This window comes from Rana temporaria, chromosome 1, assembly GCF_905171775.1.
Source record: "Rana temporaria chromosome 1, aRanTem1.1, whole genome shotgun sequence".
Taxonomy (NCBI): domain Eukaryota; kingdom Metazoa; phylum Chordata; class Amphibia; order Anura; family Ranidae; genus Rana; species Rana temporaria.
In genome coordinates this window covers 235,313,350-235,336,228 of record NC_053489.1, presented here as the reverse complement: position 1 = coordinate 235,336,228, position 22,879 = coordinate 235,313,350, and the positions used below count along the sequence as shown (strand labels likewise).

Below are 22,879 nucleotides of genomic sequence, written 5' to 3'. Positions count from 1 at the left end.
CTCCTCAATGGGGGCACAAACAGCAATAAAAAACATGACAGGTGTTCTAATTCATCTCCCCTCTATTCAAAGCGAAATGTTATTCTTTGAATTCTCACAGGAAAAATTGTGTAAAGAGGCTTAATTAAAGCAGAAGTTCACACATTGATTTAACAGTGATGGGAATGTAACAGTCACATTGGTTGTGCTCTCAACCAAACTGTTAAACCATCGAATGGCTGGTGTTATAACTGATCACATGTGCAGCATCAAGGCAGTTGAAGAATAAACAGGCCAAGATGACAGCTTCCCTGGCTGAAAACAATAGGAGGGTTTACTTCCACTTTAAGAGAGTCTGGTCCCTCCCGTGTCATCTGGCCAACACAAGTAATTTGAACTCATATTGTGGGAAACAGTTTGAACCCATCTTATTAAACCAGACATTAAAAGCAAGAAAAGTTTTGGTCAGAACAAGCCATTGATATGGCTGCATATATTATGCACAGAGATAAAACCAATTGACTGGTTTCTACAATGGTTAAATCTTACAGAATAAGAAGTCCATTAAAAAGGTGTTCCTACCTCACTGTCTTTCGGGCAACTTCGCTTGCTGCTGCAATTATAGAAATCCTTGTTCACTCGCAGCTCCTCTTCATTGCACTCTGAGGAAGCAACCCGTTTCTTACTGACATATTCTGTCGATTTCTGTTCATCGTCAAAATTTGGGGAGACAAAGGTCCCTTCGAAATTCAGCTTCTTTTCAACTTCCCATGCCCTGAAATCTAAATCGCTTTTCACTTTGGCATCAATTGTGCAGTATGGCTCTGGAAAAGAGGCCTCTCCTAGAAGCGCATCTTTCTCCAGCTCATCCACTTCAAGCACCACATTTGGGGACTCCATTGGTTCATGAGTAAGGTGCCTAAAACATATTTTTTCAGACAAAATTGGATTCACGTCATCATTTATTCTGTATTCTTGCTCAGACTCCAGATTATTGGGCTGAAACTTTGTTGGAAAGAGAACCTCTAAATCACCTGAAGGAATTTCTTGCTCCACCTGTTGCCTCCACAATTTGTTGTGTCGCTGTTTACTAAAAATATAAAAGAACATTTAAAAGAAAGGTTACCGATTGTAATCACTGGTCAACAGGTCTGGTATCTAGAAAGGTACACTCAGCCCAACAGTGATTAAAAGCACATAATACCCCAAGTACAGGTGATAAATGTACATATTTTTGTCAAGATACAAATGCAGAAAGTGTTTCAGACGGTTTCCAGCCCACCTGCTTAACCACTTAAGGACTGCCTATAGTCGATATACGTCGGCAGAATGGCACGGGTGGGCACAATCACGTACCCAGTCCAAAGCTCCGTGACCGCGGGACCCGCAGACCCGATCGCCGCCGGAGTCCCGCGATCGGTCCCTGGAACTGAAGAACGGGGAGAGGTGTGTGTAAACACACCTTCCCTGTTTTTCACAGTGGCGCTGTCATTGATCGTCTGTTCCCTGATATAGGGAAAGGCGATCAATTACGTCACACGTCCAGCCCCCCCTACAGTTAGAAACACATATGAGGTCACACTTAACACCTTCAGCGCCCCCTAGTGGTTAACTCCCAAACTGCAATTGTCATTTTCACAGTAAACAATGCATTTTTATAGCATTTTTTGCTGTGAAAATGACAATGGTCCCAAAAATGTGTCAAAATTGTCCGAAGTGTCTGCCTTAATGTCGCAGCCACGAAAAATTGCTGATTGCCGCCATTAGTAGTAACAAAAAAAAAAATCTTAATAAAAATGCAATAAAACTATCCCCTATTTTGTAAACGCTATAAATTTTGCGCAAACCAATCGATAAACACTTATTGCGATTTTTTTTTTACCAAAAATATGTAGAAGAATACATATCGGCCTAAACTGAGGAAAATTTTTTTTTTTATATATATATTTTTGGGGGATATTTATTATAGCATAAAGTAAAAAATATTGCATTTTTTTCAAAATTGTCGCTCTATTTTTGTTTATAGCGCAAAAAATAAAAACCGCAGAGGTGATCAAATACCACCAAAAGAAAGCTCTATTTGTGGGGAAAAAAAAGAATGCCAATTTTTTTTGGGAGCCACATCGCACGACCGCGCAATTGTCAGTTAAAGCGACGGAGTACCAAATCGCAAAAAGGGGCCTGGTCCTTTACCTGCATATTGGTCCGGGTCTTAAGTGGTTAATGAATAGTATAAGCAACACAAATATGTTTTTGATTTGAATCCCTTTCTCAAATCTTCATCACTGAATTATTCAGCTGCTGCAAATATCTGTGCTCAGTTTTCTAACCCATGGTTGTCACCAGCCAGAATTCTTCATATATATGATGAGATTCCACTAGTAGCATGGCGACTGTATTTCTCTGCATTGCATCCGATTATAAATTTACCACTTTCATGGGAATTTTTTTTGAGCAAATTAAAAATAATATAGCACATATAAATAGTGACTGAAGTCAAATTGTAAATGAATGTTATTAAAAATTACCTTTCCTTTTCAATCTGCAGCACTATTATTTTCTATAAAATGAAATGCAATGCAATATGGCTACCTGGAGGCATTCTGTACACAGATGATGTACAGAACGCCTCCCAGAAATGCAATTTCCTGCTTGAGCGATTGGCGCACTGATTTTCCCAAAAGTCTGCACTAAGAGAAGAGGTGTCAAAAATGTGACTTGTACAGTATCTTTGTGCAGACTTTTGATAAAAATCAGTGTGCCAATCACAGAAGCAGGAAATTACATTTCTGGTGGGGCCTTTTGTACCCCATCTGTGTACCGAACGCCTCCAGGTAGCCATATTGCATTGGATTTTACAGAAAATTACAACACTGCAAAGGCAATTTTTAATAACATTAAAATTACAATATGATTTGCGTCGCAATTGTACACGCTATATATTTTTTGGAGTTAAGCCTCGTACACATGCTCGGTTTTCTCGGCAAGAACCAGCAAGAAAACTGCTGGCAGAGCTTTCCTGCCAAATAAACCGAGCGTGTGTACGAGGCTTTCAGGTTTCTCGTCTGGAAATCTGGCCAGAATCTTGATGAGAAAAACACTTACCTGTCGGCGTGGAAACCCGCGCATGCTCGAAATGACTGACCCATGCACGGTAGCTTCCACGGCATAGGGTGAAGCAAGATGGCGGCGACGGCATCTAAAGTGACGAGCGCATGCTCGTCGTATGCGTTGACGTCACCGCGTTCTTGCCTTTCAAGAGAACCGTGGTTCTTTTGAAAGGTCTGTGTGTACACTCAGGCGGCAAGAGATTCTTGCCAAGAATCTCATCGGGAAAAACTATGTTTTTTTCCTGACGAGATTCGTGCCCGTGTGTACGAGGCCTGACACTTTAAGTCAGCGACCTAGCCTATAATGGCAGTGGAGGGGGAAGGGTAATATTAAAAACAGTTGTATCTTTTAGCAGCAGTGATGGCAAGCAATATGAGATAAAATATCCTATTCCAAGCTTTCTTCTAGAAAATGATGGTAAGTTACCTGGCATCAAGGATTCCCTCATACTCGAGGAGCTGACGCATGAAACCAGCATTTGGCCTGGCGACACTGCGCCTTTGTTTCACATAACTATATGCGTTCTCCATGGACCAGCCATACTCTTTCATGGCATAAGCAATGACTGTAGAAGCTGAGCGGCTAACTCCCATTTTACAGTGCACCAGACATTTGGAATTATTTTTCCTGTAGATATAACAAACCAAGAAAAATCATATTGCAGCATTTTCAGGACTTTTATGGCAACACCAGACAGTTATCATTTGTCCATGCATATGTACAAGCTAATAAAAATATCAACATGCAGTTGCTTTCTCCTAGTATTTCCAGTGTGTCTACAATTTCATGCAGAAAGTGGTTAAAAAAACAAACAAACACACACACACACACACAAAAAACACAAAAAGGTGAAGAACACAGACCAAAAAATAATAATAATTATCCTGTAATTCCCCCCCCCCCCCCAAATATAAATATAATTTTCTTTGCTAAAAAATTTTTTTTTTTAAATATGCTAAATTAGTGGGGGAAAATATTTATGGTTTATCCACTATAAAAGTAGTAGCATTTTTAAGTGCAGCATTATAATTAGGTGAAATTGTTGAAAATAACCCAACCAACTTTAGCATTTATTAATGGGTCTAAAGTAGGGATGCACCGATATATCAGAGACCGATACACATTGGCCAAAAATAGCTCTTTTGGGGAAATGCCGAAACAACTAAAAATTTGCCTATAATGACCCAAACGGCCGCGCTGCCTGTCTGCTTTATTTTTTCCCTTAGATTGTAAAAGTCTGCCACCGCGGCCGCCGATCGGCTGGTTGGCTGGCTGGCTGCTGCAATGTGGGAGTTGTAGTCTGCACTGCTGCACCATTTCTGGTGGCGATGGGTGGAACTGCAGCAAACTACAACTGCCAGGCGTCTCGGAGGCAGGCAGAGACAGGGCATGGCAGGGGACGCATCCTGTGACTGGCTCAGCCTGGGGGCTGGCTGGACTGTGAAATTTTCGGCCGCACCGCGAAAAAGGTCCCGCCCTCCTCCTAGAGCAGCTTGTGTGATAGACGGAACACTGCGTCTATCACACAAGCTGGTCTAGGAGGAGGGCGGGACTTCCGTCACAGCGTGGCCGAAAATTTCAGACAGCTCTGTGAGAGCTGCAGGAGATGCGTAGTCCACGCACTGACTGACAAAGTAAGTGTGATTATGGTGATTTACAATGATGATGGTGAGGCTGCAATGAGGACACAGAAAGACGGCAATAAATGCACAGTAAGGTGGCAATAAGGGTACAGCAATGCGACAATAAGGGCACAGTAAGGCGGTAATGATGGGCACAGTGAGGCGGCAATGAGGGTACGGTAAGGCGGCAATGATGGTCACAGTATGGCTGCAATGATGGGCACTGGTGAGACTGCATTGAAAAAACAGGTGGGCATGAATGGTGAGCTGATTTGGTGGTTCAATGGGCCACTTGACTGGACTTGCCCCCAGGCCTAAGGCTGCCAGCCCTCCCCTGCCGCCCACAGTACAAACTCCATTTTCGGTTTGACATTTTTTTTTTTTCGGTTTCGTTTCGGTTCTGAAATTTCCATTTCGGTGCACCTCTAGTCTAAAGGTTTGTTTGCGATTATAACCAGAGGCTCTTTTTAAGAATCGTGTGCATAGAATTTAAATATATCTTTAGAATAAGTACAGTGCTGGTCCTCATGTAGTAATAATAAAAAAAAGAAAAAATGAATATATGCAACCACATGAAGTGCAAAATTTTCCACTAGTGGACCCTCTGAAAAAGTCCCCTGGGTGTGACATAACACGTAAGGGTGGAGCCGGTAAAGTCCTCACGCTACATAGGAAGTGGTGAGACATCATGGAAAGTGGCGCTGACCATAGAGATGCGATCTCTCATTGGGGCATATACACCTGTATATCATAGTGCGTCCGTTAAAATGCACATATTAATAAAGGTTTTACAGAAAGCAGTATGATCCCAATATGTTCAATTTGAGCTGATATTCTGGATGAAAGTGGATATTGGAGCCATTACCTATAAAAAGGAAAAAAGTTGCTCATCTATACCATAAAGTTAAAAGCACCATTGAAGGAAAGGAGTCCCAGATATTGAAGAGGGGAGATTGATGGTATAACCCCTAAAAGGAGAATGTATGCTTTGACCTATATTATACATAGGTCAACTCCAGAGTTGAGAGTGTAGTGAGCACATAGTAGTGAAATACAGTATATTCCTTGGAAACACAGAGCTTAATTGATGCATATATGATGTCCTTGGACTTTCACACTGGGACTTTCTATTAACGATTTTAATATTCTGCCATAAGGTAATTGCACATTGTATTTTTTTCAATTTATCTGCAGCACATTGAATATTTGTTCATTTTAGTATTTAGTCATTTTATCATCACGTTCTTAAAGTGATTCTAAAAGAAATAATAAAAAAGAAAATATAATTTCACTTACCTGCTATGTGTAATGGTTTTGCACAGAGCAGCCGCGATCCTTTTTTTTTTTTGGATACCCTGCCGGTGGTCTTGTCTCCTCCCACCAAGCCTCTTGCTATGGAGGCACTTAAGCAGGCATGCTACCGAGCTGCACTCAGTGTGTCTAGTCGCACACAAGCTTGGCTCTGCCCCCCCACTCTCCCCTCAATGGCTCACTGGCTGCAAATGACAGCAGCAGGAGCCAATGGCTCCAACTGCTGTGTGAGTCAATGAGGAGAGAGAGACCCGGGAGAGTTGCTGTTCTCATGCACATTGCTGGATCCAAATGGGGCTGAGCTAAGTATAAGAGGGGGGGGGGGGATGCACCCAGAAGTTTTTTTTTACCTTATTGCATAGAATGCATTAAAGTAAAAAAAAAATCTTGAACATGTATGACCAATTTATTATATGCCTATCAGATTTTTCCAGTGGCATACACTAGTGGAACAGTTTGCATTTTATAACCAGCACGCTGGATATTTGTATATATTCATTTGTTGCCCAAAAGAAGCTTATGTACTTCTTTTTGGAGACAGGTGTCCCGTGATTCTGTTCACACGATTGTCTCCTGACGAATCGTGTGAAAAATCGCGCTGCATTTCGAGTGCTATTAAAATTGACAGGCAACGCACTGGCATCCCGCGATTTGCCGCTATTGCGAATCGCGGGCAGAATTGCGGAACACGGAGATATGAATGGAGCCTTATACTGTATGTGCATAGAATTTATTGTTAATAGAGCTATAGTTTCTAGAATAATATTTACAGTACATGCATAAGTGTAGAAGTACTTGTGCCAATACCCGAATGAGAGTAAACCAATACCAACTTTGCTTTGTTAATGAAGTTATAGGTATCATTCCAATGGGACAGCAAGTCAGTACTCTCCTCGTCATAAACACGAATGTTGTGATAGGCAAAAAGGCCAGGAAAAAAGTTGTCTATTTCTCTGGTCACATTAAGTATATAGCCAATTCTAAAAAAAAAAAAAAAAAAAAAACACATTAACATTTTAACAAAAGTAAACGTACATCAATTTAAACAACGTAGAAAAGAGAAAGAAATGTAGAAATCTGGCTCTTATCCACCTCATTATATGCTGTCTCAGTACAATAAAAATTAAAAAAATTAAATAAGAAAAATATTGCACTGGTCCAAGTATTAGAGGATTTTGTACAATCAATATAGCCAAATATCAAATCTGTGGGCATGTGAAACACATCTAGGCATCCTTTTAAAAAACACTGAAGTTTGGCCATTGTTTCTAATAAAATAAATTAGTGCTTGGGTGTGATCAGTGCAGGTTCTATCCATTTGTATTATACAGTAAGTTGCCCATACCTTTTCCTTCTCAGTGGAGGGCAGCCTGATCTGCAACAGATTTGCCATCCAGCAATACTATCTGGGGGCTAATATCCAACTGGTAAAACCTTGTAAATGTGTGGACTGAAGACCAGGTCGCCGCCCTACAGACTTGAGCCATGGAGATCTGATGATGCACCGCCCAAGAAGCGCCCACTGCCCTAGTAGAGTGAGCCCTTACTGATACTGGGGGATCCTTCCCCTTTAATCCATTAGCCTGCGAGATTGTCTGCCAAATCCACCTAGAAATAGTGGCTTTCGACGATGCCTGGCCCTTCTTAGGTCCCTCTGGCAGGACAAACAAGACATCAGTCTTCCGGATCTGGGCAGTAGCCCTCAGATAGACCCTGACTGCCCTTACCACATCCAAGGAATGTAGTATCTTTTCCTTCTCAGAACTCGGATTTGGAAAAAAAGATGGAAGAATAAGATCCTGGTTCAGGTGAAAACCTGATACCACCTTCGGGAGGAAGGATGGATGAGGTCGCAAAACGACCTTGTCCTTGTGGATGATCAAGTATGGCTCCCGACAGGAAAGTGCAGCCAACTCTGAAACTCTTCTGTCCGAAAACATGGCCACCAGCAATACCAGTTTCCTAGTTCGTAAGACTAAGGGAATCTCCCTCAATGGTTCAAAGGGCTGTTTCTGTAGAGCCGAAAGGACCAAGTTTAGGTCCCAGGGACACAAGGGGGTCCTGACCGGGGGATTAACCCGTAAGACCCCCTGTAGGAAGGCCTTGACAAGAGAATGAGTAGCTAATGGCCTCTGAAATAAAACGGACAAAGCCGAAATCTGCCCTTTAATGGTGCTGACGGCTAGCTTCATGTCCACAGAGAGTTGAAGAAACTCTAGAATTCTGCCAATAACAAATTTACGAGGGTGCCACCTCCTGGCTTCACACCAGGCTAAATAAGCCCTCCAGACTCTGTAATAGATTAGCCTAGACACAGGCTTTCTGGCATTAATTAGAGTGGAGATCACGGGGTTGGAGAGCCCTCTCCTTCTTAAGATATAGGATTCAGTCGCCAGGCCATCAAACTTAGCGACTGTAAGAAAGGGTGGAATATCGGGCCCTGAGAGAGTAGGTCTGGACAGAGCGGAAGGGTCCAAGGATCCCCCACCGACATCTTTACGATTAGCGTATACCAAGACCTCCGGGGCCAGGCTGGGGCTACCAGAATCTCCAGCTTGCCTTCCACCCAGATCCTGCGAAGGAGCCGGGGTAGCAGATGGGGGGGGAAGGCGTATATCAGGGAGAACCGAGTCCACGAGCGCATCCGTCTGGCACACCAACGGGTCTCTTGTCCGGGACACAAATCTGTCTAGTCTTGTATTGAACCTGGATGCCATGAGATCGACATCCGGAGAACCCCACCTCCTGCAAAGATCCCGGAATACCTGGGGATGGAGACACCATTCTGCTGGAGAGATCTGTTGGCGGCTGAGGTAATCCGCCTGCCAATTCTCTATCCCGGGGATAAAAACCACCGATATGCAGGGCACATGCGCTTCTGCCCATGTGAGGACCTGATCGGCCTCTCTTTGGGCCAACCGGCTCCTGGTGCCCCCCTGGTGGTTTATATATGCCACCACTGTGGCGTTGTCCGACTGTATCCTGACTGGGAACCCCCGCAGCTCCGCCGTCCATGCCCTTAGGGCTAGCCGAACTGCCCGGATCTCCAGCAGATTGATGGGCAGAGGCCTTTCCGAAACTGACCACCTTCCCTGCTGGGTCAGGTTCCCTAGCACTGCTCCCCAGCCCGTCAGGCTGGTGTCCGTCGTCACTATCTTCCAAGAGACCGGGCTGAAGGATCTCCCCTTCTGCAGATTCCGGGGGGTTAACCACCAGCAGAGACTCTGCAGGACCAGAGGAGAGAGAGACATGGGGTAGTCCCAACGTATGAGACGTCCTGTTCCAGGCAGAAAGGATGGCTGCCTGCAATTTCCTTGAATGGAATGGAGCGTAAGGTACTGCCTCGAATGCGGCCACCAGTTTCCCCAATAGTCGCATACAGAGGCGAATGAATGTTTTTTCCTTGCTCAGAACCGACCAAATTAATTCTCTTATAGAAATGTAAAAAATTAAACTATTGCGCTACTGTGAGTAGGTGAACGTTAAAAATATGTGAAGTTGAAATCAGTGGCGTGGAAGCAGCTATATCTAAAAGTGTTCACTGTACACAAAAAGAAAGATAAAAAATTATAGTGATAAGCGCTAACCACTATAATCAATCACAGCGAATACCCAAAAGATATATGTGAGCTAGTGATGAATAAAACATATATAACAACACAACATAAATGAATCGACTAGTGCAATAATGTGCAAATCAAAGAAAAAAATAAATTAAATAAAAAATAAAATCACTCAAAAAACTCAAAAGAGCCTAGACAATGAATGAGTGTAATAAATGGCCATCAATGAAAGAATGTCCTTAAGATGAAAATGACGGTGAAACAAATGAAGATCTTCAAAAGAGGGCTGTGGACAATCATATAATAAAGATTATGGGCCCAAAGTATTGTGGGCATATATCATGGGTAAAGACTCTCATCTGGGTGTTCCTCTTAGGTGACTTCTTTATTGGTCCCTTGACTCTATCATGGATTCCAATTCCCAGGAGTAATCAGCGGATCTAGGCTGATGCTATATGCTCTCAAAGGTGCGGGGGGGGGGGGGGGGGGGGGACAAAAAGCGAAAAAACGGATGCTTCCAAAGGGGAAAAAACTCCCTGCCTGGGGACTGAACCCCAGGAGAGGGGGACCTAGCCTGTTTCCTCCCGGGCAATGCGGCAGCAATTAAAGCCGTCAACCTCTGTTCCAACCCCCCTAGGGTGGAGGCCAATACCTCCTCTGTTACATAGACAGGGGGTGCCTAAATAGGACCGGCAGCACCCAGTAACCCCAATGGCTCAACCTGAGAACCAAACTCTGGTGTTTCAGGGGAGTACGGCACCGTAGAGGTCTGTCCAAGATCCTCTAAGCCCGATGGGGAGCCTCTTTGCATTCTTAGCAGTCCCCGACCCCTTAGGAGCCATAGCCTTACTGCAAGGTATTCTATAGGGACAACCCACTCTTCCAGGTAAAACAGAGGAAAGACTACTCCAAGGGGTAACCCCTGAGTCAGTAATGCCTCCCTGTTGCTGGACAGATTTAAGCAGGAAATAGCTGGTCACTGTTGCTGGAGCTACAACGGATTCCCATACAAACTGCTGAGGAACAGCGTGTTCAGGGTTAAGCTGAGCCTACACTTAGGAGAGAGCTACTGCCCTGCTGAATCCCACGCCAGTCACCGCTCCAAGAGCTCTAGCACACCCGTCTGCAGTATACACTGCACGCGCATCACCTATTGTTTGAACTTACCAACCTTTTGAAGTGTAGCTGTTTCCAACTGGGCGAGCGTCCGTACGATGTCCCCCCCCCCCCCCCCACTGCCCCGCCGATTGTACTACTTGAGCGCGCACGCCCCGGCCGACGAAGGACAGCAGGAGGAGAGGGGGCCACAGCCCCCAGGCAGGGGGAACACAGCGCTGCGGGGACTCAGCAAATTAACCCAGGCTGTAGAAGGGAAGACATACAGGTAATGGTTTCTCTTACATACAACCTAACAGCATAGCATAGGAAACAGCGAGGGGGTATAACTATATGGGTACTAGAAGCCATCTAGTGGTCATAACTGCCCATGCATGGAAGCATAATACAGGCCAAACCCATAGACCCCGAAAAAAATGGAAGACCTACTGTCGAACCAAGTTCCGCAGATACGTCCACTTACCTTTCCACGCCGCAGGGTGTTGCTTATGCAAGAGGCCCAAACTTCACCCCTCACCGTGGGCATTGTCAGAGACCTTCAGGGACCGGGGTCCATGGACAGGAACATCACTACCCTGGACCTATATAGCACCCTGGCAGCAGAAAACTTTTAGCCTTGGAATTGACCAAAGTACTGGAGCCCAGAGTCCAGCTCTCCAGAGAGAAGCATTATAGACCAAACCTTGTTCTTCCTTTCCGAGGACCGGGTACCGTTCACTTTGGCTATGAAGCACCTTGAACAGATCCTGATTCTTAGCCTGCTCCAGTCCTAAAGGACCCATAAGCAAAGCTTTTCTGAAAGTGGCCAACACCTAAGACACTGGCGAAAAAACTGAGGTGCTCCCGGTGTGGGAGGGGTTATATAGGGAGGGAACTTCCTGTCTTTGAGTGCCAGTGTCCATCACCTGAAGGTAGGCTCTATAACCCACATAGTCGTTACTATACTGCTCTGTGTCCCGTGATGTATAATAAAGAAAAACTTTTTTTGATATGGATATGCATAAAAAAAATTATAAAAATGCACAATTTTTTAAGTTCACAATCATGAGCATTTATTTACAAAAAGGTGAACTTATCTGTTAGCCTAAGTTCATGCAGAAGCAATGCGGGAATCAGCGCCGATTACAGCATCACATCTCTCCCACAGGCAATTCACACTGCCCTCTGCTGCGGGTGTCAATACAAAGACACTCCCAGATCAGTTCACAGATCGCACTGTGAATCACATGCAAGGTCTGTGTTCGCACAAGTGTGAACCCAGGCTTAATGCTCTCCTGTGAAGACCAAACCAAAAATTCAGGGAGAAAGCAGGAGCCAGCAGCATTGAAAGTTGGAAAATTGCAAGTGCAACAGTAAAAAAGTGTAGCAAATTGCTTACTGGGGGGAATGGCACACTTTATTGTGCTCAATGTGATAAGCTAAGAAACACTAAAGGTTTAGGCTCTATGCACACTAGCGCACACTTTTAGAAGTTAGAAAAAAAAAAAAAAAAAAAACACCGGATGAAAAATGAGGAGGATAGTGTTTTTGTGCCGGCTTCTAGTAGTATAATTAATAGCTTATAGGAGCGTTCAATTTTTTTTTGAGTTTTAACCACTTAAGGACCGCCTCCTGCACATTTACATCGGCAGAATGGCACGGCTGGGCACATGCAGGTATGTCCTGTGCTCGTACCCAGCCGTGGGTCGCGCGCCTGCGACCCGGTCTCTGCTTATCTGCTGCCTCACCCCCCTTTGCTGCCACATTTGGCACCTTTTTTTGGGGGGGGGGGGGGGTACCTGGTTTTGACAGGTACCCACTTCCGGCTGAGTTCGCCCCTCTCCTCCTTCCCCTGCAGCTGTCCCATTCAAAAAGTGCAGTACGATTCGCCACTAGGCTTTACTGACGTTTTCCCTTATTGGAGAGGGTGGCGGCAGCACTCAATAGCCGACTGAAAATGTGGCTCAGGTAAAGACACTGCTGGATCCTTGGACAGATAAGTGTCCTAATATTAAAAGTCAGCAGCTACAGAACTTTTTCAGGAGCCTGGAGCTTCTCTTTAAGCGACCTATGTTCTAAAAATTGTTGTTAATACTTAAACCCTATACTGCAAAATACCCCTCCCCCCCATCAGCCGATAGCAATCTTGTGACTTCCATCAGTGTCTGGTTAAAGCTTGAAGGAAGGAGTTTTCATTCTCCTCAGACTGTCCCTCTGTCTGGACAGTGCTAATTAGCCCTGTGCTGATCACAATTACCCTCCCAAGGAAAAAAAAAAAACTACCAATACACACCAAACGGAACATGTGAAGCTTGCCCCCTAGTTCTATCAGGAGATGGTTTGGGGACTGTGGAAGAAGGGAAGGAACAGAGAAGACAGGATCAAACAGCCTTTTTACAGAATGCAGAGGATTAACCCCTTAGATTCCACAGCGAGTATAAGCAACATGCTTTACTGCATATACAGACCGATTTTACTGTTGTTGGTTTAGTAATGCTTTAACACTGTCATAACTTATAAACTGTGCCCTAAAACGAATTAAACCCTACTCTACATTCTGCCTCATTCAATGCTGCCTGCCCTCCCTTTGAGAAAAACGTACAGGTCCTCTACCAAAATCAAAACTTGTCTACGCCATTGTGGCCCTTACAATGTCTGAGCAGATAACTATTAGGAGGGAAAATCTGGTCAATAAACAAGCCCTCTTTGCAGAGAATATACATGTGAATGGGCACCTAGAAGATGACAGGGCAATGTGAGATAAATGACTGGCTTACAACAGCAGGTAACAATTTCAGCTCTACAAAAAATGTAAATACAATAAAAAATAAAAATAAAAATAAAAAAAGCACTTTTGTTTTGTGCCAAGACCTATTTACTAATCTCATCAGCATCTATTTTATACCGAACAATAATTTTTTGGTGAACTAGTGATATAATGGATCATGCAGTGGGTACTGACATAAATGATATTACTGCAGTTCTATAAATATATCTGGAGTTCTCACTTCACAATTGCTTCACACAGCAAAAACGCAGGCACTATAGTAAGTGAACAGTCTAGGAAAGTAAGAAACTTACCCTGCCTTGTTGAGTTCCTCTAGGTTTGATGCGTTCCATTCAGATCCCTAAAAATATTTAAAAAAAACATTGCAAATAAAATATTGCTAAATTCAGTAAATATTTCTCTATACAGGCCTGAATGAAGAAGGCAAGGCTACACAACATATATAAAAATTCCTCTGCTGTGGCTGTGAGCACCAAAAGTCCATTTAGATAGTACTGAATAAAGATGACAAACTACCCCTTACAGGTCTGAAACCACATGAGGCTGTTTTTCACCAAATTGTGACCCTTTCTCCTTTCTCCCACTCCCTGACATGATTCCCCATTATTCTTGATATCTTACTAAATAAGTCCGTTTAGTGATATGCTCGATACGACTGCCATGTGTCCCAGCTCTCCCCCCCCCCCCCCCCCCCTTCCCTACCCTTCCCTGCCTACCCATCCCACATCCCTCTAATCTCTTTTTCTCCATCTTTTTCCTACCCTCTTGTCTCTTTTCTTTTTCTTCATTTATAGACAAATTGAAACGCTTGTGTTCTCTAGGATGCATCATTTGTTGTACTTTCCAATTTATTACTCTGTATTGATGCCTCTTTGGAGAGTTGATTTTCTTTTATTGTACTGTCTATTTCTATCAATAAAAAATATATTAAACAAAAAAAAAAAAAAAAAGATGACAAACTAAATATAGTTCAGGTCTGATCCCCGATTTATTTAAGGCGACTATTATAAAAGATGCTCTACAGCTCATCCTTATGCCGTGTACACGCGATCATTTTTCGGGTTGTAAAAAATGACTTTTTTTTTTTTTTTTTAACATCATGATCGTGTGTGGGCTTCAGAGCATTTTTCGGGTTCTGAAAAATGTCCAAAAAAAAATTCGAACATGCTCTATTTTTTCACAACGTTTTAAACGTTGATGTTTTTCGGGTTGTAAAAAATGGTTGTGTGTGGGCTTTAACGACGTGAAAAATCTGCACATGCTCAGAAGCAAGCGCTCGTTCTGGTAAAACTACCGTTCGTAATGGAGTAAGCACATTCATCACGCTGAAACAGACAGAAAAGCGCAAATTGTCTTTTACTAACATGAAATCAGCTAAAGCAGCCCAAAGGCTGGCGTCATCCGAATGGAACTTCCCCTTTATAGTGCCGTCGTACGTGTTGTACGTCACCGCGCTTCGCTAGAGCATTTATTTTTTTCACGATCGTGTGTAGGCAACGTCGTTTTAATGATCAAGTTGAAAAAAACTTTTTTTCTAGAGCCTGAAAAACTTTTTGTTTTTTACAACCCGAAAAATGATCGTGTGTACGCGGCATCAGGCTTGATCTCTTTTTGCACCCCACCTGTATGGTTTGCATGTACACTGAAATCCACACACAATTTCTTCTGTATCTTGCCACAATGCTGGATTATTATTGATTTCATAGACAGTGACATGATTCACTGCTGGTCAACAATGTTTCAAATTCAGTCTGCTGGGCGTAGGGTTCTGCAGCACTTCCTATGTCACATCCTTTTTTACATGGACAAGCTGCAAGTCTAAATTAGTCCAGAGCCTTCAGCCAACTGGCTAGGCTCATTGGAGCAGTATCACTGCTCTACAGACAGAAGCACAAGAGGCTGGTGGTTGGCATAGTTGACCATGCAAAACAGAAGGCTTGTTTTTATCTAAAAACATAGAATGCCTTAGGATAAAAACCTTCTGCCTTTACAATCCCTTTAGTGTGTTAAACTGCCATTAAGCACTTGCGGTGTCACACTTACAGAAGTAAAAATTATATCACTTACTGCTGAATTTTATCAAGAAGATCTAAACAGGCACCCATTCTATTTACCAGCAATTGGGACTTTTTCCCTCTTTTCTCTTTTTTCATGAACCTTTAAACACAAGTCACTTTTTGTTTATGTTGTAATATATGCATATAGTGCACTTGAGCAGGTAATATCTGGAATTGCTCTAGCGAGTGAAAAAAAAAAAGCTTCTTCACCGCGTCTATGCATATGCTATTTGGCGGAACTTCTGAATTGTTATTATGAATTAATTTATGTGCGGCACATTTTTTCAAGCAAATTCATTTTATTGGCAACAATAATAGGATTTTTTCGTCATACTTGCCTGTAAAATCCTTTTCTTTTAGTACATCATGGGACACAGAGTCAGGCTAATATTCATTACCTGCTGGGTTATATTTCATCTGCAGGTGAATGGACACTGGTAGACCGAAAGGTCTTTAGACAGGAAGTGATCCCCTAAATAACCCCTCCCATACAGGAAGTACTTCAGTTTTGTAGCAAGCACTGAATCCTCAAAAAGAGGGGAGGGACCTCTGTGTGACACGATGTACTCAAAGAAAAGGATTTTACAGGTAAGTATGACGAAAAAAATCCTATTTACTTTTTCATACATCATGAGACACAGAGTTAGGCCAATATTCATTACCTGCTGGGATGTCCCACAGCAGTAGCCTTGAGGGGAGGGAGACACACTGCCATCAGACCATAGGCCTGAATGGCAAATTGACGTACCCAATTGGCAATGGAGGCTTTGGAGGCTGCCTGCCCCTTCTTGGGTTCTTTTGGTAAAACAAAAAAAGTAGTCTGATCCTCGGATATCTACAGATCTAGACAAATAAATCTTGACTGCCCGAACAACGTCCAAGGAATGCCGAACGAGGCTGAGAGAAAAAAGAAGGAAAAATGTCCTGATTAAATGAAAGGCTGGAACCCCTTTTGGCAAAAAGGATGGAACAGGTCGTAACACGACTCCGTCGTGGTGGAGGATCAAGTAAGGTTCCCTGCATGAAAGGGCCGCCAACTCCGACACCCTTCTAGCCGAGGTGATAGCCATCAGAAAGGCGAGCTTGCGTGGCAGCAAGTCTAATGCCCCCTGCATAAAAAGATTGGACCAGTGAATGGGAGGCTAAAGGCCTTTGGAAGAATACGGATAGGGCCGAAACTTGACCCCCGATTGTACTGAAAGCCAATTTGTTTTTTACAGCTGACTGTAGAAAAGAAAGAATTCTCCCAGTCACGTACACCAGTGGTCCCCAACCTTTTTGGCACCGAGGACCGGTGTTGTGGCATAGAATCGGGCCAAGGCCCGGGGGGTTGGGTTATTATGTAGCTTTTCGCGGGCAATTTGTCGAGGAAATGGCTGGTGTTAGCGCTTCAATCATCACAGAACAATGGCTGATATGGTGTTGGGATGATTGAAGTGCATTGTTTCTGTCATTGCATTGTAATGTAAAATGAAATAGTTCAAACTCACCATAATGCAGAATCTGCCACCAGATGCAGTTTGTCACTTGCCTTTTTCGTGTGACACCTGTTCAGGAGAGTGCATAACGTATTTGCTTCAGGGCTCAGGATACTGCACAGAGTGAAGGGGTCTGGAGTGCGTGGGGCACAAAGTGCAGGGGTGCATAATACAGAGTGCAGGGGTCAGTACACACCACCTCCTCACAACAAACCCCCAGTACAGACCACCTCCTCTCCTCAATACAGGCCATCTTTTTAGTACAGACCACCTCTTCAGTACAAGTCACCAGAACTAACTACCTCCTCGGTGCAGACCATCTCCTCAGTACAGACCCCCAGTGCAGACCATCTCCTCAGTACAGACCCCCAGTGCAGACCATCTCCTTAGTACAGACCCCCAGTGCAGACCATCTCCTCGGTACAGGCCACCTCCTCTGTACAGACCCCCAGTGCAGACCATTGATTTTCCTTCTGGGCGGTATTGCAGCCCCGCTGTGTGGGCGGAAGTGCCGTGTTCCGGGCGGGCGGCGAGAGATGATCTCATCTCTCTGCTCCCGCACCTCGCTGCAGTGTAGCAGCACCGCTGTGTTGGTGGAAGTGCCGTGATCCAGGCGGGCGGTGAGATGTCATCTCTCTGTTTGCCCGCCGCCACACCAAACACAGTGCAGCCTTCGCGGCCCAGCTGCAAATAGCCCACGGCCCGGCAGTGGGCCGCGGACCGGGGGTTGGGGAACACTGACGTACACTAGGGGTGCAACGGATCGTCACCGATCCGTGATCCGAACGGGCCACCCCGTTCGGATCGGCACACCCCGCGATCCGCGGAGCGCTCCGGAGCCTAGGCCTAGGAAAGTCCCCGGCTTCGGCCCAGCTCCGGAGCGGCGGCCAGTCTGCTGCCAGAGCCCAGCGTGACACGCCTCCCCGGGGAGGCGTGTCACGCTGTGCACTGGGCTTTGGCAAGCCGACATGGAGAGGGAATATTAGCAGAGAAGCACTGGTGTGAGAGGAGGGGGGGGGGGGGAAAGAGCACATTTCAGGGGTGGATTAAAGAGGAAGCAGGTGAGGCTGTTTGGGACTTGTTAAAAGTACAATCTTGATGTTTTTACAGAAAAAAAAAAAATAAAAATATATATATATATATATATATATATATATATATATATATATGTAAAAACATCAAGATTGTACTTTTAACAAGTCCCAAACAGCCTCACCTGCTTCCTCTTTAATCCACCCCTGAAATGTATGTGTATGTGTATATATATATATATATATATATATATATATATATATATATATATATATATATATATATATATATATACATATACACACACATATACATATATACACATTTTTTTTTTTGGACCAATGAAAACACCCTTTTTTTTTTTTTTTTGCGCTGATCCGAAAATGATCCGATCCGTGACTCCTGATCCGAGGATCGATCCGATCCGTGAGTTTTTTGATCCGTTGCACCCCTAACGTACACCAAGCCAATATAAGTCTTCCAGACCTTATGATGGATCTTCATAATGACAGCTTTTCTAGCATTCACTAGGGTAGACACCACTGCTTTCTAGATGCCACGGTCCTTTAACACCCTGGCTTCAATAGCCCTGCCGTCAAATTTAGAGACGGTAAATTGGAATGAAATAAAAGGCCTTGAGACAGTAGATCGGGGAGCCGTGGAAGCGGCCATGGCCATCTATTGTCAGTCTCACAATCTCTGGGAACCAGGGCCTTCTGGGCTGGTGCCACCAGAATGACTGGAACCCACTCTTTTCAAACTCTGCGCAACAAAGGTGGAAGGGGAGCGATTGGAGGGAAAGCATAAACAAAAGAAAGCATCTGCTCCGATTGTCAGAGGATCTCTTGTTCAGGACACAAACTGCTGTAGCTTGTTGTTGAACCTGGATGGATGCCAATAGGTTGACCTCTGGCCATCCCCAACGTTGGCAAATGACACTGAAACCGGAGAAGGAGCCTCCCGTCAGGCGTGCCAGCCCAAATGATTGATTGGAACACTCCACATAAATCGCATAATTTCTCTTGGGCAATACCTATACATAGCAAAATACAAGGTAATATGAAAATACCACGTGAAAAATGGCATATAAAAATAGCTATAAAGGAGGCAATATAACATTCCTGGAGGCTCCCTAAAGCACAAATTATTATTAAAACATGACATAAAAAAGATATAATAAACCAAAATAAAACAAAAATAACCTCCTAATGGGACTCAACCCTCTAGTGGCCAAAATATATAATGTATACTAAAGTGACTAAATGATAAAACTATTGTTAATAAAACTATTTAAATCCCAATCAACATTTAAGCCAAAAGGGGTGTAACATTTAAGATCATAAATCCAGTGGGTCTCAATCCGTGAGATTTCTCTTGGCTATACTTCCTCGCCAATGTGGTGTAAATCAATTGCAAGTAGTGCCCACTGGATTTTTGTTATGGCAATCAATACAATGGCGCTGTGCTTAGGAAATCCCTTCTTTATATTAGCCACGTTTTTTAATTCTCACATTAATGGCTCTTATTGTGCGGCCTACACATTGAAAGACCGCATGGACCACATTTTGAGATGTACAGGTAATGAAAGTATTAATGGGGTTGTAAAGGTTCGTTTTTTTTATTTTCTAAAATAGGTTCCTTTAACCACTTCCCGACGGCCGTACGACTATTTACGGCCGCAGGGTGGTTCTACTTCTCTGGGGCGCCGTCATTTGACGTCCGCCCCTTTCCGCGTTTGCTGAGCGTGCATCGGGGAACTTCTGTGCTGGCCGTGTCCCTTGGACACAGCCAATCACAGATCGCGTGAACGGCCAATCGGAGTGGCCGTTTGCTAGGCGATCTGTGCGGCCAATGAGAGATGATCTCATACGTTTACATATGAGATCATTTCTTATTGCCGGCTCTCACAGACAGCGGTGCTGTCAGGGAGAGAGGAGACCGATCTGTGTCTCTTGTACATAGAGACACAGATCGGTCACCTCCCCCAGTCACCCTCCTTCCCCCACCGTTAGAACACTAAGCAGTATACACATTTAACCTCTTCCTCACCCCCTAGTGTTAACCCCTTCCCTGCCAGTCACATTTATACAGTAATTAGTGCATATTTATAGCACCGATTGCAGTATAAATGTGAATGGTGCCAAAAATGTGTCCGACGTGTCCGCCATAATGTCGCAGTCGCAATAAAAATCGCAGATTGCCGCCATTACTACTTACTAGTAAAAAAAAATAAAAAATAATAATAATTCTGTCCCTTATTTTGTAGGCGCTATAACTTTTGCGCAAACCAGTCGCTTATTGCGATTTTTTTTTTTTTTACTAAAAATTTCCTCCCCGCAATTAGTCACCACAGTCATGCGAGAGCTCGCATGGTGGTCACTAATTGCGGGCGCGCTCCCGTGAAACAGCGAGCCGCCAAAGCCGCTCACTGTATCACTCGCCCTTGCCCCTCGGCGCGCCGCGTCACTGGATGTGATTGACAGCAGCACCAGCCAATGGCTGCGCTGCTCTCAATCCATCCGCTCTAGCCAATCAGCAGCCAGGCTGAGCGGCGAAGAGGATATCGTGACCGTGCAGGACTTTCGAGGGGTCAGGTAAGTACTACGGGGGCTTGGGGGGGGGGGGGCAGCAGCAGCAGATGTTTTGTCACCTTAATGCATAGATTGCATTAAGGTGAATTTTTTTTTCACCTTTTTTCCTAGCGGCAACAGTGACACTAATACAGCGATCAGAAAAATGATCGCTTAGTGACACTGGAAATAGGGAGTGAAAGGGTTAACTAGGGCGGTGATCAAGGGGTTAAAACTTTATTAGGGGGGGGGGGTACGGGCTACCCTGGACCTAACACTAACTGGCTGTCACACTAACTGTCACACTGACACTAAATGCAGTGATCAGTACATATATGATCACTGCATTCAGTGACAGTGTGACAGGGGGGTGGGGGTGATCGGAAAGGGTTAAATGTGCCTATGTGTACTGGTGTCAGTGTAGTGTTAGGTGCGACTTACTGTGACTCTTCTCTCATCTCGGCGGTTTGAAAATACCGCCGAGATGAGAGCTGCATCACTTCCTCTGCCTATGTTTACATTTTACAGGCAGAGGAAGTGACACGGCGGCGGCTCACAGGATTGGCTGGAAGCGATCACGAGGGGGCGGACAGAAACGAACAGCCGTCCCCTCGAGTCGGATCGCTCCCGGAGGTAAGCCGCCTGTCGCGGAGGGGGTCCCGATCAGACCCCCGACCCGCTAGAAGGCAGGGACGTATATATACGCCCATCTGCCTGTACGTGCCATTCTGTGGACGTAAATAGTCGTGTGGCGGGCGTTAAGTGGTTAAAGGCAAGCCATGAACGATAACTTTAACAGTTGCATGTGCTGTCAATTGAACTGTCAAGCCATCAAATGGCTGGTGTCATAACTGATCACATATGCAGCACCATGGCAACTGCAGATCAGAGGCTAAGATGGCAGCTCCCTTAGCTGTAAAAGATAGAAGGGTTTAGTTCTGCTTTAACCACCTCCTACTGCACATATAAGTCCGGGTGGGTGCTCCCTCCTGAGTGGACTTTCAGTAATGTCCCTCAGAAGGAAGGGGTCACCTGGACATGGCGCATCCACGATCGGCAGGAGGACTCTGTGATTGGCTTTTCTGATCACATGATGGCTGTGTCCAAACACAGCCGTCATGTGATGTATATAGAGAGCCGGTTGCTAGGCGATCAGCTCTCCTCACACGGAAGTTGTCATTGAGGAGAGGATCGCTGCAGCCGGCTGATAATCGGTTAATATGAGCCGTTTTTTACAGCTTTGTACACACCGATAACCGGCCCAGTGTCCCCACACAATGTAAACACACAATGTCCCCAAAACATTCACCACACACCTGTCCCCCACATATGCAACAGTAAAATCATATGTCCCAATGATCATCTGCACACATCTACACATGATCATCTGCGTACATGTCCGTGATCACACAAACCAATTATTTTACACTTAACATTTTTTTTTTTACCAAAGACATGTAACAGAATACATTTTGGCTGAAACTTATGACGACAAAATTAGATTTTATTGGATTTCTTTTAAAATAGAAAATATTTTTTTTTCAAAATTTAAAGCAATTTTTTCCGCTTATCTTGCAAAAAAAAAACAAACAAACAAAAAAACGCCCAATTGTCATTGAAAGTGCAAGAGCGCTGAAAGCTGAAAATTGTCCTGGGAAGGAAAGGGGCGAAAGTGCCCAGTATTGAAGTGGTTAAACAGAAATGTATTCTGATTGTATGTTCCGAATACCATTTTGAACACACACACACACACTTTTTTTTTTTTGTTTTTTAAACTGACCTGATCAGCAATTTTTTTGGGGGGCAACTCAATCCTCTTTAGATATTAAGGCCTTACATGAACTACTCCAAAATGATCTAACAGACATATGGATAGACCTCCACTATGTCTCTTGAGACTTTACATGCTATATTAACCCTTACTGTATCCACTCCCAAATGGAGCATTAATTTGTGCAAAGGCATTTACTTCTAGAGGAGACCTTAGCAAACATTCTGACTGTATCTTGGTCTAAGCATCAGTTAAACCTCATTACTGGTCCTTTATTACTAGTATTCCATAGAGCTCTGCATGGATGCCAAAAGCATATGTCAGGACAAAACACACACACACACACACACACACACACACGTTTCATACATCTCTGCAATACTAGCAGATTTTCCCATGTTTAGTTCCTTTAAACACTGCGCGTACAGAAATAGAGATGTTGATGTGACAACAATATAATGTGCTCCTACCTTCCTCTCTTTGTCATGACAACACAGTGAGG

General features: G+C 44.2%; 1 protein-coding gene across 1 annotated transcript in view; it reads right to left on the bottom strand.

Moving 5' to 3' along the window:
* SSH1 (slingshot protein phosphatase 1) overlaps positions 1-22,879 on the bottom strand; it is a 136,370-nt gene that overhangs the window by 30,466 nt on the left and 83,025 nt on the right. The window contains exons 11-14 of the mRNA XM_040351888.1: positions 13,763-13,809; positions 6,857-7,003; positions 3,517-3,717; positions 562-1,069 (exon numbers count right to left, since the gene is read on the bottom strand). Of these exons, the coding sequence (XP_040207822.1) occupies positions 562-1,069; positions 3,517-3,717; positions 6,857-7,003; positions 13,763-13,809 (903 nt within the window). The remainder of the gene's footprint in view (positions 1-561; positions 1,070-3,516; positions 3,718-6,856; positions 7,004-13,762; positions 13,810-22,879) is intronic.